Source organism: Perna viridis, chromosome 13, assembly GCF_037379345.1.
Source record: "Perna viridis isolate PV_CMFRI_1.1 ecotype Kerala chromosome 13, ASM3737934v1, whole genome shotgun sequence".
Lineage (NCBI taxonomy): Eukaryota > Metazoa > Mollusca > Bivalvia > Mytilida > Mytilidae > Perna > Perna viridis.
The window spans coordinates 13,724,458-13,750,518 of NC_142457.1; the positions used below are offsets into that span (position 1 = coordinate 13,724,458).

A 26,061-nucleotide genomic window follows, 5' to 3' on the forward strand; every position below is an offset into this window, starting at 1 on the left:
GGAGAATGGACCATGTGCACCGGTAGGGTAAGCGTCCTCTGCTTTTCTAGAAACACCCGCCGAGTGAGAATTAAAACCTAAAAATTACTATGGGAAGAGACCTTTTAAGACGCATTTGCAGGCGCGTAGCTGAGGCCAAATTGAAGTGTAGGCAAAATTACGGCAGGTCCAGGGCAGAGCCCTGGTAGGGGGTCCAGGAGGCGAAGCCCCTCCCCCGAAGCTCATTTATGCCTCTCCTGGATGTATTTTATCTAAAAAAAAATGGCAAAATTAAGTGCAGGCAAAAGCTTTTTTGCCTAACGGCAGCTACGCGCCTGATTTCCACATACTTATAATTGATCGAGCGTAGCTTCGAAATTGTACCATAGATTGCCATACCATTCACAGGAAGACTGGGGTTGATTTTGGGGATTATTATTTTATAAATTAAGGGCCAAAAACAAAAAAAGGACAAGAAACAATTATTTTCATGTCGAGACAATAACTTGACTATAAGTGAATGGATCTCTTCGAAATTGTAGCACAAGGCACCTTACTACAAAAGGTTGATTTTAAGTGTTGTGATTTGAACTTTTAATCGTGTCACACGTGTAGAATTGTATCTTAATTTATAGTCCGCAACTTGCTCTGTGTTTTTGTTTGTTCCAGTTCTGTTTTGTTATAACCAATTTACAACACTGCGTTATTAGTTCTGTATACGTAATACAGCATTCGATAATAGATTGTTGCTAGCCGTTTAGGCATGTTCAATATACATTTCCGCGTGGTAACTGCGAGCGTTCTTTAAGTGAGTATCTCATTTGTCTATATGGTTTATGTTGTGGTATTCCATTGAGAGAATTGAATGTATATGCTCATCGAGTATTTCACAGTTAGCACGAAATTGTCTATTCAGAGTTGAAGATTAGATGGTGCTCGTTTGTTTGTTTTTAATTTTTATACAACTGCTTATAAAGGCGGCTGCCTCTTCCTGCATCTTTACATTACAACTTCGATCAGTTAGAGACTTTGTAAAATCGCTTCGAGATTAATAAGCTAGAGAACGATTTTTTTTTCTTTTTATAGAAAAGTCGTAAGTGTGAAATTGATCGTAATTTTTTACGTCACAATGCTATTTTAGGTTGTGACCTCATTACTTACCATCAGCTTTACACGTAAGACTTTTTGTGAAATTTATCTTTGTCACTCGATTAGAATAATCCAGATTTTTAGAGTTTTGTCTTCTCTTGTTATCTTCTTAGTTCATATATGTAGCTTATTGAGGCCGACGGACGAATGCGGAAGATGCGTCCGGTTTCATAAGGAATCGACCATTTGATTCTGAGGGGAGATGGGACTGGCAGATTTAGATATAAATATTCTGGCCCTGAAAATAAATAAATATTCTGGCATACACCTCCTAGAAAATAAGGAAATTTTTTAGACCATTCTCCAGATACATCATGTACAGTAAAATGGAAATAAATAATCTTGCCCAGATGTGGTTGAAAAATAAAATTTTCCGACCCGCAAAATTTGAAAAATAAATATTCTAACACCCACAAAATCTGCCAGCTCCCCTCAGAATCAATTGCTTGTCCACTCTTAAGATTGCAAACTTTCTCAATTTTCGACCAATCAGATGGCTTGAAATTGAATATTTGAGAACAAAATCAAGGATTTCAGGAAAATTGTATGAGACCCTGGTCAGATAATTGATCACAACAAAATTAAACTTAAGTTTGTTTGTTTGTTGGGGTTTAACGCCCGAGCAGCAATATTTCAGCTATATTCAGGCGACAAAAAAAGACACCAAATGTCTTCGGACTACGACAGCGCATGTACATACTCTTATATTATATTACCACAATTTTTGCAGTCATATGAAAACCCGTAAACAAATTAGATCTTCTAGTTGCACAGATATTTGAATAGGAATTACTATCCTATAGGTTAAGTTTTATCAGTATTTTAAGTCATAATGACAGTGTTTGCTAGGATCGAATCGTTGGGTTGAATTTTGCTGAAAAAATAATACAAAGAATGTAAGTGACATCCCTTTTACACAATGCAAAACACAAAAAAAAAATAAAAAAGCAAACAAAAAAGCACTTATTCAGCAACAAATTCAACAAAAGATGGTGGAAATGGTTTATATATTGAATATACTAACAGAGATAAAAATGTGACTGTGAGGCCATACCAACAGGTAGGGGCGGATCTAGTATTTCTGGGTGGGAATAATCAGAATTAAATGTCGACTGTTACCAGCCAAGAACATATTTGGGTAGAATATGTGAAGATTCAAGTTTGTATGAACACAGAAAAAATATTTCACAGGTTTAGGGAAGGTACGCCGGGTCCGCCTGACAGACACTTACCGTTCCGACCTTTAAGCGGAAAATTGAATACAGTACCATTACCAATGTGTCAATGTGATAAAGAAGGCCTAGACTGAGAACAAGTATAGGCAATGGTAATAACACATAGAACAGATTCGTCGAGGGATTCAACTTTATAATGTGAGCGGGGTACAAGAATTAAGAGACGACTGTAATGTATCATTGTGTGGTTATATTACTTTTTAATTCGAAGATCCAGAGTTATAGTGTTGTATTTCATTACTGTTGTTATCGGGGCCTTGTTGGGGACCTTTTGGTGATCTCTGAAAATATTTATTATTTTGAATTAACGTTATACGCATGTGATTGTTGCGCGTTACCGTACCTGCTCTTTTTTCAACATACCAACTAATCTGTACCTTCGGACCAATGAGAAAGTGTTGATTGAAAACGACCTTCTTCGGTATAAACAAACCACCGGTATTGAAGTACTTCTCTGTCTAAGAATCATGCAAAATGTGTAATGTGTGGCACATGAAAAAAAAGCAGAGACTTTATTGCATGAATAAAGTATTTATACTTCATAACCTAAACAAATCCATTAAAAATTTGTAAAGTTTGCCTTTTTAAGATGTTTATTCGGAAAGTTTTAGTTGAAATGCACTATGAAAAATAGCAGGAAAAAAATTCCTACACTTTTTCCCAATATAAGTAGTCCAATAATATCTACGTCAGAGGTGTTCTGAAAAAAAACATTAGAAACCTTTTCGGTTTTTTTCTAGATGTACTGAATATATGACGGCAAAATAACTAAATTGGGAAAAATGATGTGCCACCTATAACCTGATTCTTACAGAGAATGGTACTTAATTCATCTATTGCCTGATTCTTACACAGAATGGTACTTAGAGTGCAACGTGCACAATGATGGTGAAGTTGTCTAAATCCCACCTCAAACATGACAAAGGAGAAACAACAAAAATTCCATTTTAAATCCTCGTTTTTTTTTTTATTTTCTTGTTGGAAATCATTTAGAAGTTTTAATCTCATGTTCTAAATTTTGTTTATAAGGAATCAATTATTTTAACTTGGTAATGTGAGGATACATCTGAAATAACACGATAATGGTTCCACGGGGAAAATTTGTATTAAAGTTCAGTCGTCTTTTTCATATAAGTACATTTGGTAAAAAAACGTTACTGGGTGTTTTATTTGATGGGAAACTTCGAATTACAATAAAAGACTGAAACAATATCGAACTCGAGTTAATGTATACGGGACTGCAAAAATATTTAATAAAATCAGACAAGAGGTGATTCGTGCATGTCAAAAACCCACAAAGTTCACTTATTTATCTTTACATATTCTGAAAATCCACATTTTTATCTTTTCTGGTTACTGACAGTATGGAAGCAAATTACTTATACATGTAAACAATATTTATACACTTTTGTAGTAAATTATAAATATGAATTTTAAGTACATATTCTCAGCTTTATTTTGACTACTTTTGATCCGAATGCACACAAATACGTACACTGCACTAACAATGCATAGAGCTAGATTCAGTGTGCTTTTGGTACTACTTAAGGGTTAGCCATTTGACCCGGAAGTGGTTAGTCAGACCTTTGTATATCATTGAGTTATCATTCTTGTGACTTGGTTGACCTAATGACAGAAATGACTATATCGTTACGTCAAAATATAGCATATATAGACGGTAGACCCGAATCATCCATTAACCTTTTTTTTCTTCACAATAAAGCACCTGTACCATTGGCATTGTCTTAATTTTATATGGATTGGTACTTAATATCACATCGACCTTTCTAAGGCATTGTAACTGTGTAAATATATGTGAGGGATATGCGAGAAAACAGATAAAAATAAATTATCAATCTCCTGAGGGTAAATTCGCAATTTCACAGTTTAACTCCTCTGCAACTCTACCCTTTTAAACCGTAAAAAGCTTCGCGGAGTAATATAATGACTGGATAGTGCTATTATAGCTCTTATTAAGCTCTTAGCTATGTTTTTCCCATCCTCTATAACAGTGTCAATAAGCTAGTTGTGTGATACGTAGTTAATCTTTGCCCGAATATAGCTGCAATACTGCTGCTCGGGCGTTCAACCCCAATATTCAATCAATCAATCGTAGTTAATCAGAAGCGGGTATAGCTAGGTCTGCCAAGGGGATTGAACATGCAGAAATGTGACGATGTTTATAGATGTCTATTTATTTATTTTGGTTTTGTTATTTTTGTATTTACAAATTAATGGTAAGATGAATTATGAATCATTTGTGTATGTTTTCTTAGTTTGTTTGTTTGTTTGTTTGTTTGTTTTCCTAAAAATGTATAATTGTCACACAGTTGTGTTTAGTTTGATTGATTTGATTTGATTTGATTTGTGATTTGTTTGTGATTTATTTGTGATTTGTTTTTACTATATAGTTATTTTTACGATACAAAGATACAAGGATTTATATTTAGAAATATCGTATGAAGAACCACATTTGACCTCAATACCGAATACACGAATTTCATGTTCTGCCAGAATCCTGCTAAGAAAATTAGCCAGAGACATTAAGATCATCGAGGTCCACATGTAGAGGCATTCCGCCGTTGTCATCTAGGAGTACTCTACCCTCATGACATTCACTTAACTCAGATGATTCGCTGTTTGCATAAGGAGCACATTCTGTGTCTATATAAGGCAATGATAAATTATCTGGATTAGTGCTTTCTATGAATTGCCCATTTCCTTCAATATCCTCTACTGGCATATAACGCATGCGCACAATATTGAGAACCCTCCTGCGTTCTTGCATTCTATTCCTTGCTTCAACAGCTTCTGCTTTCCTTCGATACTTTTCTTTGTTTTTCCTGTGATAAAGCCAAAAGTTAATTCCTAGAAAAGATAAAAATCCTACAGCTATAAGCACGTGAGGTAACCATAGCAACGAGAGTTTGTTGTCATCTCCATCATTTGTCGTTGTGATGTTTGACACCGTTGTCATCTAGTGTTGTAGTGACGCTCATTGCAGCTTCTCACAAATCTACAAAATGTCGAAGAATGAAAATCAAACAACGGTTGTTTTTGTCAAAATAAAACTTCACCTTGTTCAAGAAGACTGAGTAGCGATACCGAATGAGGAAACGATGGGAAATCATTGGAAACTACAACACTAGGAACATTAATAAAAAAAAAAACACCCGTAACAATTTCAACCGAAAGACATGATCGTGAACAGATCGATAATAAATGTCAAGTATTCAAGCTTGATCGTGAACGTCGGGTGATAAGGATTTGGAACAAATATTCGACAATTTCAGCTAAAATGCTACTTCTAGAAAAACATCGAGGATGTTTAGTCAAACACGAATTCCATTTGCCAAAGATATGTAATCATGCGTCTTTTATTTTGCTAACCTATTTTTAGAAAATGCAAAGGACAACATTATGCCTTATATTTTCTAATACTAGTACATTAACCATACTTCATAATGAAAAAATACAGCTTATTCAGTGTCATTGATCAATATAAAAAAAGAAGGTGAATTTTTGATCGGCTAAAAAAATGACAAAATCGAAATTGTAATATGATAGGTCTTCAAACATACTGACATAAAATGAAAAGAGAATGTAAATGGTCACTTCAGGCTACAACAGACACCTCAGGTGTGTCTCCGTGTTACAATAATGGGACGTTGGCACTCTACTTCATTTCTAGTTCCGATGCAGTCGGTTTAGTTTCGCTTTTTACCCTTTGACCTCAAAGACGCTCTTCCATGGAAACGCAAGTCACCTGATCGCAATTCTGTTTCCCGGTAGGTCAAATACTAATAACTTAGTGGCGTTCAAAAAAACTGTATCGAAAATTGAAATTGCGTGCCATGTGTTATTTTCTGAATGAAATGATGAAAATTATAAGTAAAAGAACAAATCTTACTGCGTCGACTATCTTTTCTTAGCGATAGTACTTGTTTAAAAGTAAGCCACATGTAGAATAAGTCGAATAAATCAGTCCACATATTGTGGATCGAGTCGTCCATTACAAACTGGGAAAGGAACAAGGACTTGCTTCGATATCTATGCCATGTCCGAATGAATAAAAAAAAGTACAGAAACCTGACCAGTCTCCATGCCCAGAAACCATGTGCATCATATATTTGATAATTTACCGCTGTTTGAAAAGTAGAGAAGAAAATTCTTGTACAAATGGTGAAAATACAAATATATACTTGTAGTACATACTACTTGAACGAATTGTATAACTCAAGTTCTTATTAAATGAGACCAAAATGTTGTGACAGAAATTGACGACCTTTCAATGTTAAGGGTAATACCCAGTTATTCGTAATTGTTATTTTCAAAGATTCCTGCAAGAAATTACCGGGGAAAGATCAACGACCAGTATACAGTTTATTAAATATTGATTTACGTCTTTATCGCTGCTTTTATCTCCTTGAGGTTATTGATACTGCTAATTTGCTGCTCTTCTTCCAAACCCTTTAAAACTAGAAGGTCGTCTGCTTCAATTTTACGTCATCGCCGCGCGTTCAACAGATTTCTATCCTAACAGGGTCCGGTCAAATTGTTTAACTGTTTGTAGTCAACTGAAAAAATTTCCGCCACAATAAAAACAAGTACTTTCTTTAAAAAAAAGACGCAGTAAAATTGGTTCTTTTTCCTTATAATTTTCATCAGGAAATAACGCATGGCACGCAATTTCAATTTCTGTTTTCTAACCCCACTAAGTTACCAGTATTTGGCCAATCTGGAATCGAATTTTGATCAGGTGACTTGCTTTTGCATGGAAGAGCGTCTTTAAGGTCAAAGGGTAAAAAGCGAAACTATACCGACTGCGTCGGAAAAACAAAGAATGGTTCAACTGGATTGGGACGGACCATTTTTTTCAAATAAAATATACCAAAGACCCCGTTGATTTGAGACATATCACTCTACAGATGTGTTGAGCAGTACAGCTTCAGTCGTACGCAAATCTGATCTTATTAAATGAAAATATATAATAAGCAGAAAAACTGTAAGCAAATCTCACTATTTAAGGGCGTTCCGCTCCCCACCCCAGAAACCATATTGTCAAACTATAAGACAGTTTTCAAACAGTATGGCGATGTTGCTTCAGACTGGTATCAAATCCGACGAAATGGCATATATACATACAGGCTTCAGTTAAAATATTTAGTAGCTGTGAAAAGCAATTACATAAGAGAAATTGCAAAAAAAAAAAACGGAAGACGGAAGAACGGACGGACACTCACAGTCATGCAGATGGACACCATTATCACTATATACCTCCTTTTTTGGGGTATAAAAGTTTAAGTTCGTGAGAATAAGAATCATATATAAATATTTGGTGAAATGTTTACAGCTATGTTTACTATTTTAATTGCAAGTATTAAGGTGTGAATTTCCGAAGCTGCTATTCGAATAAATCAGTTCTTCGCCGGATTAATAGTAGATTTTTTTGTTGTATGGCATCAAAATGCCTAATTTTGTACAATTTAAAAATAAAAATATGAACAACTTAGCTGAACATAAGCATACTTTTCCCATGTTTTATTTTCACCAACACCACGTCTACTTACTTTTCTAATAGTTTTTAGTTGTTTTATTTGAGTTAGTTTTAGGAATGCACTCAAAATATTTTACATATCGTTTCATGGATCTTCACAATATTATGATTTCAATAATGTCTAATGTTGTTTCGGGGCCAGCTACAGCCTGCTCAGTGGTGTGAGGCTTTCCTCGTCGTTAATTGATGACCTTGGGTGGGGTTGTTGTCTTTTTTGACATATTTACCATATCCGTTCTCCTTATTATTGGTGACACATAACTCCTAGATGTGCTTTTCCGTGTGTCTAAATACAACTTAATTCCCACAGATTGACATGTATAATTTCTTCAAATGTTGTGTACGCCAATAGCAGATGTTAGGAGTGGGTATATACAGCTTCATAACATTATTTTAAAGTGTCCGTATGTAGACAGACTTATTCGCTGTATTTCTCAAAGGCAATATACTATGGGGAACGTTATAGGTTTCTCACATTTGAGATATTAAGAATATAACACCTGTACGTATGCAAGACATGGAAATCTCAGGTGCCCGAGGGTAAAATTTATCAACCGTTTTCTAACGAAGCTATGTCAAGTTTTTAAGACTGTTTCATCCCACAAGGTGTCTGCGATTTCCCATATTAAATGAAAAAAAACCTGGTGTTTGATCCTTTATCTCACTTTGAGTTTGGTTTCAGATTGAATGTGTAAGTTGAAATGTCATACATTTATATTAATTAACAGCTGATCATGACGTTTTGAACAATGTGGTCAATGATGCGGCAAAACAAAGGATAAACAAACTATATGTATACCGGGAAATAACCAATCACCAGATTTCTCGATATATTCGAACACGAATTTATTTAACTACATGCCATTTTATTACGAGTAAGTTCTCCTCAACCCATGGGTGAGATAAGGCAATTATATGATTTTTTTGTCTCATAAATGACGATTTCTACTCTAATTTCTGACCCATTATGTTTTCCAGGCCTTCTGATCGGCGTGAGAGAAGTGTTTTCATGTCTTCCACTGTTTCGTGTCGAACATCGTTTCTACGCTAGCCTAACTATATCGAGTCAGACATACTGAACACAGGGGCCTGCCTCCACTATCAAATATGCAACCCGACTTGTATATAACACGAAAGAGTAATCAAGGGGACCAATTAAATTCTAGCATAAATCAAATTAATGTAATCCAGGGTTAAAGACCAGACAGGGAAAACAGATACTAACAACAAAGAACATAAAATAACCAAAATAATACGTACAAAGCAACAAAATTAAATGAGTAAATCGGACTCTGTTAACCCGAATTTTCGTGTTGTATACAAGTCGGCTGCATATTCGATAGTGGGAGCAATCCCCTATCAGTGACGGATCCCGGAGGCCCTTAGAAAAAAAATTGTTGAAAAATTGTGTGTGTTAAATCATGAAGAACACTCACTTCGTGATCCTCACCGGTGATTATGTCAAGAATTTTTATTCCCCCCCCCTAAAACTCTGGATCCGCCTCTACCTGCAAGTGCACTGAATACAGTATATACCATTCACGATTGGGATAAAGATAATACCTGCGTTGTTTATGACGTCAATATAAACCAATTATACAGGACTCCAATTAATCCAAAATATCGAAGTAGGTAGTTAACTGCAGTGCTCACCCACTACTAGTAGTTCACCAAAGTATATCAAATGAGCTAACTTATTATAGCTACCATGTTACATTGAAAGATCGATGTCTCAGTGTTTGAGGGGTTTCAAACTTGGTGCTTAATATGAAAATTAAGGTAAACAATCTATGATATGTAGTTTGGGCCAGACAAGTCTGGCTACTGGACTGATTAAAAATGGGTTGCTAATGTGCCGCCCATCATCCGAAAAAAGGACGATAATTTATTTCTCTTGAATACATTAAAAAAAAAACACTGATATAAATTTAAATGAAATGCACTTTAAAAGCGTTAATTGAAAACTACAAATATGCAAATTAATTAGCAAACTTAAAATAAAACAAACTTACGTCTATTTCATACCTTGTCTGCTTCCTGAAACATACAATGTGATTGGCAGATGAAATCAATAAAGCTGTAATCAGATCGTCTTTAAGGAAATTCTCCAAAACCTAAGAATCAGCTCCCTGGAGTAATTATCACTAGTTATTAACTATTAATAGAAGTTCTATTTCATCATGGTAAAAGAAATTTATCATCTGTTGAATCCTTGTCCAGGAATGGCCAGGTGAGATAAGGACTGCTTTGTGCAACCCGTCTCGTCAACCCAAACTGGTTTGTTAAATCTTTACTTTGCAAAATGAGGAATTCAGATCCAGACATTCATTAAGTGGGTTTCGAGATATCATTTGCTCATTTTGCCCAAATTATACACTGAACGAACATGACTTCTTACCAAATAGGGATTCCAACCCCCGGATCCCCCGGGTCGAAGATCCTCCAGCATGACATGGTTTTTACGATGTAAAAAGTTAAACTGAATGTAGACAAGAAAGCAGGGATGTAAACCAACCATTTAGATCGATTTAAAGATTTGGAAGGCAACACAAGCCATTGGTAATATGTTCTTTTTGTGAACAAGTACCTCTAATCTGTTAACGCCTGGCATGAAGGACTGGAGAAAAAACAATTTTATTCTGCTAGGCTGATACTGTACATTAAGGCTGATTGACGTTGTCGTTAACTACAAGTGGGCCGATGTGTTTTAAGGAGGTAGACCCAGGGTAAGGGACACAACTCATACAAATCATCGGAACGTTTATATTCACCATTTTACATCAATATCATGTAAGCATTAAAGTAACTTAGATTAATATCATTCTGTGTCAAATGAAAGCTTGATAGGCTTTGGTGAAATTGAATATGATACAAACATATCACAGACTTCATGAGTTATGTCCCTTACCCTAGGTCTACCTCCTTGAATTACATGTGATTTCAACTTTTTAACGAAATTTCCGTAGGTTTTGGCATAGGCATAATTAAGCTCCATGCAGCGGCAGACGCTGTTCCGGAGCTTGAGATATAATGTTTCAATTCGAAAGGTCTATTTTTTACAATGTTGGTTGCCGTAGTTTTATGAACATACGGCACGATTAAAAGAGGACGCATTTTACAAAAATTGCAATCGTTCGGGCGCATTATGGATATATAACAACTCCTCAATGGACCAAACAGCGTAAGACATATTAACAACATCAAATGATCTTTACAAAAAACAACAAAATTATGTTCCAAATACCAAAAAGACTTTCACTTTTCGGAAAATCTTGAAATTCTATCTCTTACTTGTTAAAGTCTGTCTGAAATATTGAATATAATTTCGAGACACGAAGTTCTCGAAGCAAATTACACTGAACAGATAAAATTACAAACAAGAAATCCATCCCTTTCCACCGATGCGATGGAAACACGTTTCGTTTTACCCAAACAATTAGATACTTTGATTTATAGAAACCGTAGTCTTTCATTTAAAGATCAAAACGTCCAATTTGAAATAGTTGGCTCTTGGTAATTGATATCCAAGCATGTAATTATAGAGATGAGATACAAGGTACTTGGTCTATATATTCCCACTTTTTAGTGGATTCTGTGGGGATTTAAAATCCGTTTTTTTTAAAATGACGTTTTCCCATGTATGACAAAAGTATAAACATTTAAAAAATGACTTTTCAAGAGGCTAGACTATTTGCGGGAAAACGCTACTTCAGTGACTGAATGCACACATTTGATGTGATTTTTTTTTTTAAATCAGTGATTCAAAATTATCATTTCAAGAAACTGAAAACATATCATGTTGTCTTTTCACAAATTTACACAAAGATCAGGCCCGTAGGCAAGAATTTGTTGAGAGGGGTTCTTAGACTTGCGGAGGGAGTCCTGCCCTTTAATAGTAAAAAATTCAACAAAACTTTGACTTTGATAGTACTTATTCGTTTTTAAAGGGGGTTCTTGAGAACCTGAAGCCCCCTTCCCCTGGCTACGGGTGTGAAGTTCAATAGAATGGTGTCGAAGTTATTATCGACACATGACAAAATCCTTCTAATCTGTATAGGATCTTCATGTTTCACGGAGAATATACATGTATTTCAATACTCAAATTTAGATAGACTATAAGATTTCTTATTATTACACGTACTTTAAACGTAAAAAAAATCATAACAGCTGAAAAAAATCGACATCGTCAGGGAGAATCTATTGTTGCTCGTTCTCCGTTTGGGTCTAAGGTGTAACTATATTCAAAGTACAGATTTTAATGTAATATATAACCTACCTTACTTTTTTCTTACTTTTATAGAGTAATCAAGGGACCAAGATTCTAGCGGTAATCAAAAGAATGTAACCAGGGACAAAAGACCAGTCATGGAAAACAGACACACAACGAAGAACATAAAATAATCAAATAATACATAAAAAGTAACAAAAGTATATGAGCAACTCGGACTCCAATAAAAAACAAAAAACAAGGAGCATGGTCCAGGTGCACCGGTAGGGTAAGCAAACATCCACCGAGTTACTCACATAAAGTCAAGTCCAGGGTAGACGAAAGAGGAAAGGAAAACTATAATGACTTAAATACGTGTATTCAGTTCGCCCAAATGCAGGTTACGTTCATATTCCTTCGCTCTAAAGTCCTACATGTATGATGAAGGCACTCAATGGTCCTATTTTAAATATTTGCTCAAATGTCCTGTGCCCTGCATATCAACCGTCCATTACTTCTTAATGTGAGACCGTGTGAACGCAACTCCTCTCAATTACAAGATTTGGTTTTTTTATCTGTAGATGTGTATTCAATACGGCCATTTCGATTTAGAAATGAGAACCCATGTAATGAATGATTTTTCCCCCTGAATTTAACGACATTTGATAATTAGGACCATTGAAATTTTTGTCATGGCCACTGCCGCTCAGGCAAAAATCTCGAGTGCATTATAACCGTTCGATTTGTCTCTATTTGGGGGAAATAGTCACTTCAGTAGAGCCCAACTAAAAACATAGAGTTTTACATATTTTAATAACGTCCGAATAATTCAGCAGACTATAACATAACTAAACATAAAAATCATAAAGAATATCAGGTACGAATCACAAACATGATTGACATATGGAATAAGTAATAGCTTAACCAATAGAAATAATTGTAACATAAAGACTTTAGAACATATTTGACCTTAACCTAGGCTTACCTTCAAATACTTATTTTTGTCTGAAGTATAATTTATGTTTAAGATAAGCAATTAGCACCAATTTTCGTTTGTCACTGTTAGATAACTTGCATCAAGCCTAAAGGTTATTTAGCTAATCCGTGATAAACTCTTTTAATAAACTACATGTACTTGGGATTTTAATATACTACATGTACTTGGGACAATGTATTAATCAATAGGTATTATTTTATATTTCAAATACTTCTACATTTATAGACAACGAAAAATAAGAACGTTAAAATGAATATTTATGAAACACGCTGAAAACGTATTGAATCTAAAAATAAAGCGTTGTTCGATTGATTAATTAATTGTGGGGATTTAACGCCCGAGCAGCAATATTTCAGCTATATTCAGGCGATGAACATGAAATGGATGATACAGTGGACATGAATGATGATGAAACGAAATAAGGGATGGGACACAAGAATAATAGGGTCGACAAATTTTGATTGCCACTAGAAAAAGGGTTCTTTAACATGCGAGGAACGTGGCATCTTTCCCAACACGGTCCACCACTATGGTTTGCGGTCAGGTTTTCCGTATTATAGCCTGACAACCCCAGCATGTAACATGCTAGGGGTACCCCATTCCACCACCTGGGGCACACATTCCAGTTGCTCTGTGGGCAGAGCGCCTAGCCCCCGGCTAGGTTTCAGAGCACTATTAAGTCGCCTTTTACGACAAGCTTAGCGCTGCTGCAGGCCTATCCTTTTAACACCCGGACCTGCACGGGTGACGCGTTGTTCATGAAAACCATAGGGTTATAGCATGGCACAATGTAGCTTTTAAATTTATTCCAAATTTAGGAATTCAAAGCAACTGGTTTTCGTCAAAACACCATTTTACCTAATTACTGCATCTGTAACTTTCAACCACTTCTTATTTTAATTAAATTGTTGATGAAGTTCGTTACTATCTGATTAAAATAACAAATTGCAGCTGTATGTAACATTTGACATTTATTCGATACTTTAAATGATGTCACAAAAACGACATGTAATTAGAGGAAGCCCGATTGGTCAACAGATAAGCCAATCACAAAAGACCTCGATCCGGATTGTTCTTTAGTCAGGGTTTTTAGCACTTCCAGCGAAGGGGGACTCAACAGTTTAAATAATGACCTGGGAGGATGATGGGTTAGGGCTGAAATTATATTTGAAATAAAATGACAAGACATCAGATTTGCTTGAAAAATGAAAAAGAAATATCTGAAATTCTATTTATGACAAGGACAGCCAGTATCGAAGATAGGTTAGCATGGTGGATAAATAAACCAGCAGAACAGCATTTTGCCTGTGCAAAAGAAATCGTTTGTTTGTTTGTTTGTTTGTTTGTTGGGGTTTAACGTCCGAGTAGCAATATTTCAGCTATATTCAGACGATGAACATGAAATGGATGATAAAATGAACATGAAATGATGAAATAAAAAAAGGATGGGACACAAGGACCATGGGCTCGACAAATTTTGATTGTCACTGGAAATAGGGAGAGGTGGGTAGGGTCGGGCAATTTAGCCTCATGTGGCGGAGCCCTATGGTTCCTACTCCGGGAGAATACCACAGTAGGGTTCTTTAACGTGCGAGGAACGTGGCATCTTTCCCAACACGGTGCACCACTATGGTTTGCGGTCAGGTTTTCCGTATTATAGCCTGACAAACCCAGCATGTAACATGCCAGGGGTACCCCATTCCACCACCTGGGGCACACATCCCAGTTGCTCTGTGGGCAGAGCGTCCTAGCCCCCGACTAGGGTTCTGAGCACTATTTAGTCGCCTTTTACGACAAGCTTAGCGCTGCTGCAGGCCTATTCTTTTAACACCCGGACCTGCACGGGGAAAACGTAACATAGGGCAGAATCATAATGCCCATATTCTTGTAATGAATCAAAGCGGTCTTGATCCAGGAAGATCTATGGTGATTTAATGGGGAAGAATTCCTGGATAACACACATCGATCATGACGTGAAAGTGCCACCCATTCAAATTTGCATTTCTCAAACATTCTCATATCCAATTTTACTGGTATTAAGCCTTGTTTGATGTTTGGTGATTTAAGTGCAATTTCATAATAATTTAATTTACATTAGTACAAGTATGATCAAAATTAATGAAAAGTTTTCAGTTAATTTGCATTATGTCGTATTAATTTTCTCAAATGATCCATTTTGTACGTTTTCACAATGGCATTTCATACATTCCATTAAAGCACCCTAAAGAATCGTTGGAACTGTTTTTTAAGATTGCAACCCATCACTTTTAAGAAATTACTTTGTAATTGGATCAATGATCCGTATTTTAGTAGCTGTCATCAATTACGTAACTCATATGCAAATCAGCACCGACAGAAACAAGACGAGAGGATTTATACGGATAAATTCCTTACAGATTAATTTCATAACAGACATGCAAATTCTAGAGCGAGTTACAGTGGAACAAATCCAATAAACCGCTTAACAGCCCAAAAGCCTCCGAATAAACGAGAGCAGAATCTATAAGCAGGGAATTATTTTACCGATATCATTCTGACATTTAGGGAATGACGGAGCAATCATGGTATCATTTTATAGTGAGTCTGGTGTTTAATCGATCAGTTTTTAAAAAATTCATTTTTTTTTAATTGAAATACTGCTACACGTATGGTACGTTGTGATTTTTGGGCAAAAGAGATAGCATTTGAGCTTGTAACCTAAAGACTTATTACATTACCCTTTAACAGCTCTGAAATTAGCGTCCTCAGCTTCAATTAAATCTCATTTTCCGGAGAAGAAAACAATAATGTCAACGGTTTCCCAGAACTTTAGAACAGTAAGATAAAACAAAATGTCTAAGTAGTATTTGAGCTAAATGAAAGACATCACGACACACAATGATTGTGGATCCGACGAGATGTAACTATAGAAAAGGAAAATTAATGACAAGAAATATGATCACATATGTTGCTATATGATTATACAATATTGAAGACAACATCCCGCTGACAAAGGTCGGCTTGAATCATCGGAACTTAACATTATCATTATGGAAGATGAAGAAAAAAATGCAAGTGCATTTTAATAGATGGTCTACGAATCAAGCGGTTTTGTTTTATTTAATTATATCCACACTTAACGAGGGAATGGTGTATTGGAATAGTCTTGTCCGTCCGTCGACATTTTTGTCACAAACGTTTCCTTTCTCAGGCGGATTGGTTTAAGTAACATTCCAGCTAAGAATCATGCAAAATGTGATACATGGTTGGAAAGCCTACATATTTTTATTTTTGATATTTTGTTAAAAATGCTTCAGTAAACAGAAATTAACATTTGGTTTCTCGTATAACCCGTGCTCATAGGAGATAAAAAATGTATAGAATGCACTGCAGAATTCAAAAGGGAGATAACTGTAAATGACACTCAAATACAATAGAATCTATTGGATTTTCAATGTTGATTATCTCCTATGAGCACGCAGATTAGAATGAATTATTACACATTTCATACTATAGACCTATAAAACAACTTAATTACAAAAAAAAATATGTAGCCTTTTTTGGGGTGTATCACATTTTTCAGATTTTGCATGATTCTTACAAAGACATTTACTTAAAATTTGACATGTGGCTTTTTATAGCTGGGACATGCGTTGTACAATAAGCGATTTTGGTTGTTCTAAAATATCATCTTCCTGTGGAGGCATACCTATATCGACATCGAGTCAAGTTATACTTTAAAAAAATATTTCGTGTTTACATTTTATCAAGATTATGAAAGTGCCACAAGTTAGTCTTAAAAGTTCTCAATTAATTACCGAACGTGAAACTTAACCGGAATATCAGCACGATATTCCCAGACATTCTTAAGTCGATAATCAACAAGTAATTTAACTTTAACAGTTTTCGTTACCTTGTTTCTATGCCAACGGTTTTGTTGATAATTAGCAAAATGATATGTTTTGGTTAATCCACAGAAAATGTAGAAATTATCAGAATGAAGTATTTGGTATGCTAAAGGGTAGATGTTATGTACACAAGAATAAGTAGCACTTTCGACTAATTTTCATTTAATATCTGAGAGCACCTAGCTATCCCTCAGAGTGGTGGTTCGGCGTCACTAACAGTCAAGTTTTGTCGGAAAGCTCGCCATAAGGTGGGAACCCAACCAAGTCATACATTGGCTATTTAAGTACCAGTTCATATAAAAGTCAGACACTGCCAATGGTATAGATAATTCGTGGTTTTGATAAACCCACTCAATAAATGATTTTTACTTGGTCTAAATATGCTACATTTTTACGTAACCATGTTCTTTTATTCTTCAGATCTGTATACCATACAATTACCTGCCACTAAAATCATCCAAATCAAACCAAATCAAGAACGACAACTCTTGTACCAATTTCATATACAATCTATATAATTTTTATTTTGGCCCCGTGCAGGTCCGGGTGTTAAAAGAATAGGCCTGCAGCAGCGCTAAGCTTGTCGTATAAGGCGACTAAATAGTGCTCAGAAACCTAGCCGGGGGCTAGGCGCTCTGCCCACAGAGCAACTGGGATGTGTGCCCCAGGTGGTGGAATGGGGTACCCCTGGCATGTTACATGCTGGGTTTGTCAGGCTATAATACGGAAAACCTGACCGCAAACCATAGTGGTGCACCGTGTTGGGAAAGATGCCACGTTCCTCGCACGTTAAAGAACCCTGCTGTGGTATTCTCCCGGAGTAGGAACCATAGGGCTCCGCCACAGGAGGCTAAATTGCCAGACCCTACCCACCTCTCCCTATTTCCAGTGACAATCAAAATTTGTCGAGCCCATGGTCCTTGTGTCCCATCCCTTTTTTATTTCATCATTTCATGTTCATTTTATCATCCATTTCATGTTCATCGTCTGAATATAGCTGCAATATTGCTGCTCGGACGTTAAACCCCAACAAACAAACAAACAAACATAACTTTTATTTCGAAATGACAATTTGGTTTTGTGGTCTGTAACTGTTTCTGAATTGGAAATAAAAATGAATTCGGTGTTGTTTTTTTTTTGGGGGGGGCATGCATGAACGATTTTTATAAAGACTAATACTTAAATATCTAACCATTGCATGTTCACATTAAAACATTACTGTCCTTTCCTCTGATAGTTTACTATATTTGTACTAATGTTATTGATATCACAGCTACAGGTACTTGAGGCACGGATAGTTTCGTCCAGCCCCCTTTTTCTTCAGAACCATTTGTTTTTGTCTGATTCATTAATTTGATTAAAATCGTATTGTTGCCAGTTTTTAGACCTACATGTATTTCATTTAAAATATCACAAAGGAATGCATAATACCACTATCTGGTTTCCGAGTCGATTTTTTTATAAATTAGATCATGGTATTGTGCATTCTATTGTGATATTTTCAATAAATAGAAACTGGCAAAAATATGATTTTTAATCACACTAACGAATCAGACGGGAATAATAGTATGCACTCGTGGGAGTCGGAACCATCCGTGTCCCGAGTCAACCTGATCACAACACGAGCCAAATACAGCCAAAGCCTTGAATGGTCGACCCTTTGATTACTCTGTGAGGAAACCAAACCCCTTAATTTACAATATACTATTCTATACATTTATACTTAAAATCCGAAAAAATCTGACACGCTCCTGTATTTGGTGAAATAAAGAAAATAATCTTTACACAGCCGCACTTATATACATCTATGTAGCCTCGGGGCAACTACTTTATTTTTGCAAACCAGAAAAATGTTTGGTTTAAACACAGGGCGTCCACCCACTATCAAAAAATGCAGCCCGACTAACGTGTTTAAATTGAAGTCGGACTACATTCTTGACGGGGTATCAAGGCTCTGTGATTAAAATGAACACAAAACTGAAGAAAAAAGCCAAAAAGCCAAAATTTCAACACAAACGGCAGACGGTATAAAACACTGATTAAGTGTCCATTTTAAAACATTTTTAAAGGATGGAAGCGAAGGTCTATACATCTATCCGAAAAAAAAACATTAACTTTACCAATAAAGGAATCGTCACATACAGTGTGTTTTTTATTTATTGACCAATAAATCAAATACAATAAAACAGGTACACGGAATAACAAGAAGCATTGGCCGACTTCAAGAAACATATAGTTGGGGCTGATGTGGTTTTCTCAGTAATCAACGTAATAAAAACTCATTCTAAATGACGAAGTCGTATGATGCTTTCACATATTATTCGCGTTCAGTTCGAATTATCCAATTCGCATTGAAATCGTCGATACTCTTCTCAAGCGTTTTAGTTAAATTCGCATTGGATTGCGTTTTATAAGAATTTGATTTCGCCGAAATCATCAGTTACGGCATTAATGGTGCATTCACAGGTCCAAGTAATGCACATACAATTTGCATTCAGAATTCAGTTACGCGTTCAAACGTAAAACGTAAAGAAAAAAGTCTTTTACTTCATTAAGGAGCTATAATTTGATTTTAGGGGATGGCCAGGATCAAGACAAGACCATAATGGATGGTAAACAAAGCAGCAGCTATTTTTTTTTATTCTGCTTTCTATTTTCGTCATACACTACGTAACTCGTTTCACAAAGCTGACGTAAGAATTACGTGCACGTAAGTGCCATTGGTTTGTCTAGAATTTACGTGTACGTAAGTCTTAGGAGTGCTTTGTGAAACCATGTCCAGCTGGCAGTTCAGTTTCCATTCTATAGAATATAATGGTTTTTTTTTCAATCAGATTTGTCTTGTCTTTCTTAAAATTTGATTATGTAGTCCCTTCCCCTTAAAAAGAACCAACTAAACAGTTGCTTCTGTAAGGAGGTAGACATGGGGTAAGGGACACAGGTCTTACAAATCATTGGAACGTTTGTTTTCAGCATTTTACATCATGCAAACATCAAAATAACTTGGACTGTTTTCATTCTGTTTCAAAGAAAAGCTTGTTAGGCTTTGGTGAAATCGAATATGATACAAAAATTTTACATTGTATTGATTTTCAAGAGCTATGCCCCTTACCCTAGGTCTACCCACTTAAATCCATTTGATCTCAATCATCATATGGTGTACATGGAGGAAACGGAATATGGTGCCCAGTGCAGTGCAGCAAGAAAGTTGCCATGAGCAACTTTATCTAGATACTTCAGAAAGCTTATCTCTTATTTCTACAATGGGAAGTATAAATAGGGGATAGGTAGGAAATACAGGGAAGTACGGGGATCGATACCATAGGCGGATCAAAGAGGGTGCCCCCCTTAAGGGCTTAGGTCGGAAAAAATTAATTGATTATATAGATGACAGAGTCGGGCCCCTCTTAGGCCAACCAGGGGTCACCTCTTTTGAGAATCTCTGGATCTGCCTCTTGGTACCCTCTTTATAGCTTACGTCTGACAATTTCGTGCACAATTTGGGCAAAATGGGCAAGTGATAGTCTGGAAACACAATTTTTAAAATTCATTTACAAAGTCTCTGGATCTGCGCCTGGATAATTATGTCTTAAGTATAAACTGCTGGTGACAGACATTACTCACCACGAAATATTATAATCCAGAAGCAATGAATCTGTTTCATAATAACTGTGCTTACCTTAAGCTCGCAACAATTCTTTTAACGACAAGAAAACAACAGACATGCTGAGAACCATTTATTTTTATGGTATTAGAAAGAGATTCTATTACATTTCATCATTTATATCCATTTGTCATTAAGCCGGGGTTTATAATCATGACTATTGTTAAATTTATTTTTATACGTAAGGAATGTCTGGAAAAGATAAAGCGACTGTCATTAGGAATAGATATTGTGAAATAATGATACAAAGCCGTTTTCCCCATAGGCATTACTAAGGCTTGAGCTGTTCTGTGGAGTTAACTTTACACTGTCCCCATTTCCCATCCCCAAAGCCTTTTATATGCCATACCTCCTTCCCATCACATGTACAGTCATGTTAGTAGTCTACGTCACCACATGCGTAATAAACACGGATTATGCACGTGACGAAATTATTTATTTTTAATATTAATTAAATCTATATTAAACATTTTACATTTATTATAAAAGTTAAAATTTAAAATGTGTTTATCATCAATTTGTGCCTAATTGATACCGATCCCCCTTGCTCCATCTCCCCCTTTTGCTCTATTCCCCATACCCCATTGATTGTGAAGTTTACACTATAGAGGTATTGTATAATGGCATTTCCCCTTTACATGGTGTGGGGTCACTGTTGCTATGATATATAGAGAAAATACATTAAACGATGTGTCTGTGTGGGGGAGGGTTGGTTGGGGGGGGGGGGTTAGTAGTTTATTAGGTGATGCATAATGGAGATTCTCGTTACAGATGTCTTAGCTTCTATATATTGGAAGGAACGCTTCTATACTTGGTATAGTACTGACTTCTGATGTCCTGTACCGTGCCTCCCCTTTTCAAGTTTGTCACTCATCCATTTCATGTTTACCGATCGACTTAGTAGTTTAGGTGATTCATAATAGAAACTTCCGTAACAGATTTCTTAGATACTATTGTAGGGAATGCTTTTAAAAGATATTCGACAAATCGCTTACTCTTGATGACCTGTACTGTGTCTCCCTTTCCAGGTTCGACAGAAATGCTTGAGTAGGGGTATTTTTAGCACATCTTGTTGAACTTGAAATAAACAACTTAAACTAACAACGAAAGCTTACAAAAACAGTATTCTTTTAGACATCGAATGCATATTGGCACAGAATTTCAAAACTGTAATAAACATTGACATATAGACATGAGATTTTCCTGTTCTTCATCCAAAAATCGTAAAATATTTAACATTTCTGAAGGTCAGAATTTGGAATAATCATCATTAAGATAACCGTTAAGTTGTTCTGTTTTATCACCTTGAATTACTCCATTGCATGTCAAGATGCGAAATCCACATCATAAGGCATAAATCACGCAATGCGGGAATATCTATAGTTATATTGCAAGTTAATTATTTTAATTAGATATCCATTACTCAAACAATATAGTTTCATTCTAGAATTTCTATTTTGCCCATAATTTAAGCCCGTCTTGGATTTTGTTCCTTAAATTCTAGCCCAAGCTCTCATTTTATCCAATTAAACCTTTTGGAAACCGAATGAATCGAGGTCAATCTTTTGTTTTAACAGAACTTTATTGAATTTATAAGTAATATGAACAATTCGATTTACAGGATGTGGGGTTGGATAAACCTTTTATTTTTGCCTATCTTTTATTTTTATTTTTATTGCAATTCGTCTCTGTATGCTTTTTTTCCCCAACGACTAAAGCTGCTGAATTGTTCTTGGTGTTTTACACCAGCCCCACCAATAAAACGCTTTTTTCCCCGACGACTAAAGCTGCTGAATTGTTCTTGGTGTTTTACACCAGCCCCACCAATAAAACTCTTTTTTCCCCAACGACTAAAGCTGCTGAATTGTTCTTGGTGTTTTACACCAGCCCCACCAATAAAACTCTTTTTCCCCGACGACTAAAGCTGCTGAATTGTTCTTGGTGTTTTACACCAGCCCCATCAATAAAACGCTTTTTTTCCCGACGACTAAAGCTGCTGAATTGTTCTTGGTGTTTTACACCAGCCCCACCAATAAAACGCTTTTTTCCCCGACGACTAAAGCTGCTGAATTGTTCTTGGTGTTTTACACCAGCCCCACCAATAAAACTCTTTTTCCCCGACGACTAAAGCTGCTGAATTGTTCTTGGTGTTTTACACCAGCCCCACCAATAAAACACTTTTTTTCCCCGACGACTAAAGCTGCTGAATTGTTCTTGGTGTTTTACACCAGCCCCACCAATAAAACTCTTTTTCCCCGACGACTAAAGCTGCTGAATTGTTCTTGGTGTTTTACACCAGCCCCACCAATAAAACGCTTTTTTCCCCAACGACTAAAGCTGCTGAATTGTTCTTGGTGTTTTACACCAGCCCCACCAATAAAACGCTTTTTTCCCCAACGACTAAAGCTGCTGAATTGTTCTTGGTGTTTTACACCAGCCCCACCAATAAAACTCTTTTTCCCCGACGACTAAAGCTGCTGAATTGTTCTTGGTGTTTTACACCAGCCCCACCAATAAAACGCTTTTTTTCCCCGACGACAAAAGCTGCTGAATTGTTCTTGGTGTTTTACACCAGCCCCACCAATAAAACTCTTTTTCCCCGACGACTAAAGCTGCTGAATTGTTCTTGGTGTTTTACACCAGCCCCACCAATAAAACTCTTTTTCCCCAACGACTAAAGCTGCTGAATTGTTCTTGGTGTTTTACACCAGCCCCACCAATAAAACTCTTTTTTTCCCGACGACTAAAGCTGCTGAATTGTTCTTGGTGTTTTACACCAGCCCCACCAATAAAACGCTTTTTTCCCCAACGACTAAAGCTGCTGAATTGTTCTTGGTGTTTTACACCAGCCCCACCAATAAAACGCTTTTTTCCCCGACGACTAAAGCTGCTGAATTGTTCTTGGTGTTTTACACCAGCCCCACCAATAAAACTCTTTTTCCCCGACGACTAAAGCTGCTGAATTGTTCTTGGTGTTTTACACTAGCCCCACCAATAAAACGCTTTTTTTTCCCCGACGACAAAAGCTGCTGAATTGTTCTTGGTGTTTTACACCAGCCCCACCAATAAAACTCTTTTTCCCCGACGACAAAAGCTGCTGAATTGTTCTTGGTGTTTTACACCAGCCCCACCAATAAAACTCTTTTTCCCCAACGACTAAAGCTGCTGAATTGTTCTTGGTGTTTTACACCAGCCCCACCAATAAAACGCTTTTTTTCCCGACGACTAAAGCTGCTGAATTGTTCTTGGTGTTTTACACCAGCCCCACCAATAAAACTCTTTTTCCCCAACGACTAAAGCTGCTGAATTGTTCTTGGTGTTTTACACCAGCCCCACCAATAAAACGCTTTTTTTCCCGACGACTAAAGCTGCTGAATTGTTCTTGGTGTTTTACACCAGCCCCACCAATAAAACGCTTTTTTCCCGACGACTAAAGCTGCTGAATTGTTCTTGGTGTTTTACACCAGCCCCACCAATAAAACGCTTTTTCCTCGACGACTAAAGCTGCTGAATTGTTCTTGGTGTTTTACACTAGCCCCACCAATAAAATATGTTCCATTCTATAACTATATTTTGTGAACACGAAGCTTATAGGAGGTAACAGTACTAGAGGTTAACCAAAAGGCATCAATGTTGGTCTTAGCTAAGCAGATAAGCTACAACGTATATAGTGTTTCCCCATAAATTTGTGAAGGCTTGGTTACCTGTGTATTTAAGTAATCGGAGGGCACTCAACCGTCACGAAGGATTCCATTGAGGGCAGCTCGCCTTGACACTAGGGCAATTTATTTACTGAAACCTGCAATAAACTTCCTTCACCCTAATATGGTATTGTAAATGTATCATAAATTAATGTCAACACATCAAGAGTACATGTTAATATGCAAATAAGTTAAAAATAATTAAATTAATCTTATAACTTGAAAGTTGGGTTTTGTCACCTGGGGGCACATTGTAAAATTCATGATGAAGGCAGCATGGCGCTTGAAGATGGTGCAGCACCATGCTAAATTGGTCTAGGGAAACCTCTACCTATACATGTACATAACGTTGAAGTTATCGTTTTCCTTTTGGTACTTTTCGTATACACATGACATAAATTTGCAAAACATGAAACGTCCGCCCTCCCTTTATGGTGATGCAACCCCCTACATTGAATTTAACGAAAACCTCAAATCAATGAATAATAGAAAGTGAGTTTCCTTCCATAAAAAAAAGATACAGAAAAATCTCCTACACATTTTGTGGTATCGGAAAGTCCAACTTTTGGAAGAAAGGAAAACGACAACGTTCAACAATGAAACAGATGAGACCTTACCTTTTTGTGAATACACTCAACTTCATCAACCCACGTCTTTCATTGCTTTGACATTTTCTTGCAGTTAATCATTACCTTTAAAAACCTTCAACATTTTTGATTCGTTAGGTTACCTTGGTTACGGTAAAATGCTGACAAATAATATACGCTGCTATACTCAAACCAGTGACATCACTTTCTCGATGTTTACAGTTTATTTTCATTCTATGAGGATGCTTTTAGATGAAGGTTCCTGTCGGAACTTAAGGAGTTCCAAAATTGACTTCTCAGTTCCGAACCATGATAATTCAATTTATCCAATATTTTCATCTTCAGAAGAGAGTAACGATAAAATGCAATTAGGATAAAATTGATAGCGTCTGTTAGAGTTAAGAACTTTTTTGGTTGTAATTCAGTCAATTCGATTAAAATCATACTTTTGAATACGATTAAGAATTCTGTATCACTACCAACGCGAAATGTCAACAAAATTTACGTTGTAAAAAAGCTGACGAGGGAAAACGTGGAATAAATTTAGTCAGCTTTAATAACAGATGCAGCTATTAGTTCAATGTGTCAGCTTTGTTTTACTTCAACCTCACTCGAAATATCACGGATATTCTGGATTGGTTCTGAAGAATTTAAGGTTGAAACTGTGTCATTTGTGTCTCCTAGCTATGCCCTTAAGATTTGGGAAAGAATTTGCCAGTGCCGCATAACTCTAGTTCGGTACTGGACAGGTTCCCACAAAGAAATATGTAGGTTCAGGCTTTCGTCTGTAATTCTGGCCCCCATTACGATGCATAGTTCTTTTTCGTTAAGGGTTTTCGACTGGTCAGCCCTTTTTTAAAGAAATTAAAACAAAGTAGATAAAAAATTATGTTAAGTTAATGAAAATTTGCAATGATTGTATTCTTTGGAGGATACCATTTTTTCAGCAATCATGATAGGAGATATATCTGAGGGCAAAAAATCAGGGTGGGAGTTAATAGCATATTCATGTAGTATGCGTTTTACTCCAATTGAAACATTTTATGACGACTATTAAACTGTAACTAAACTTCACGAAGGTAAAATTACCTATACATT

General features: G+C 36.3%; 1 protein-coding gene across 2 annotated transcripts; it reads right to left on the minus strand.

Moving 5' to 3' along the window:
• Positions 1-4,674: 4,674 nt before the first annotated feature.
• On the minus strand, positions 4,675-25,099 carry LOC148599665 (uncharacterized). Of its 2 annotated transcripts, XM_088558600.1 has the most exons (3): positions 24,994-25,082; positions 9,933-9,957; positions 4,675-5,379 (listed from the first exon to the last, which is right to left on the minus strand). In XM_088558600.1, the coding sequence occupies exon 3, from the start codon at positions 5,338-5,340 to the stop codon at positions 4,894-4,896; it is 447 nt and encodes a 148-aa protein (XP_088414726.1). In that variant the 5' UTR covers positions 5,341-5,379; positions 9,933-9,957; positions 24,994-25,082; the 3' UTR covers positions 4,675-4,893. The 2 variants fall into 2 exon arrangements, with proteins under 2 accessions (XP_088414726.1, XP_088414727.1); XM_088558601.1 differs by lacking the exon at positions 9,933-9,957 and having other exon boundaries at positions 24,994-25,099.
• Positions 25,100-26,061: the final 962 nt, after the last annotated feature.

Excerpts from the sequence above, each read along its gene's own strand:
- LOC148599665 (XM_088558601.1), bottom strand. The coding sequence starts at position 5,340 with ATGACAACGGTGTCAAACATCACAACGACAAATGATGGAGATGACAAC.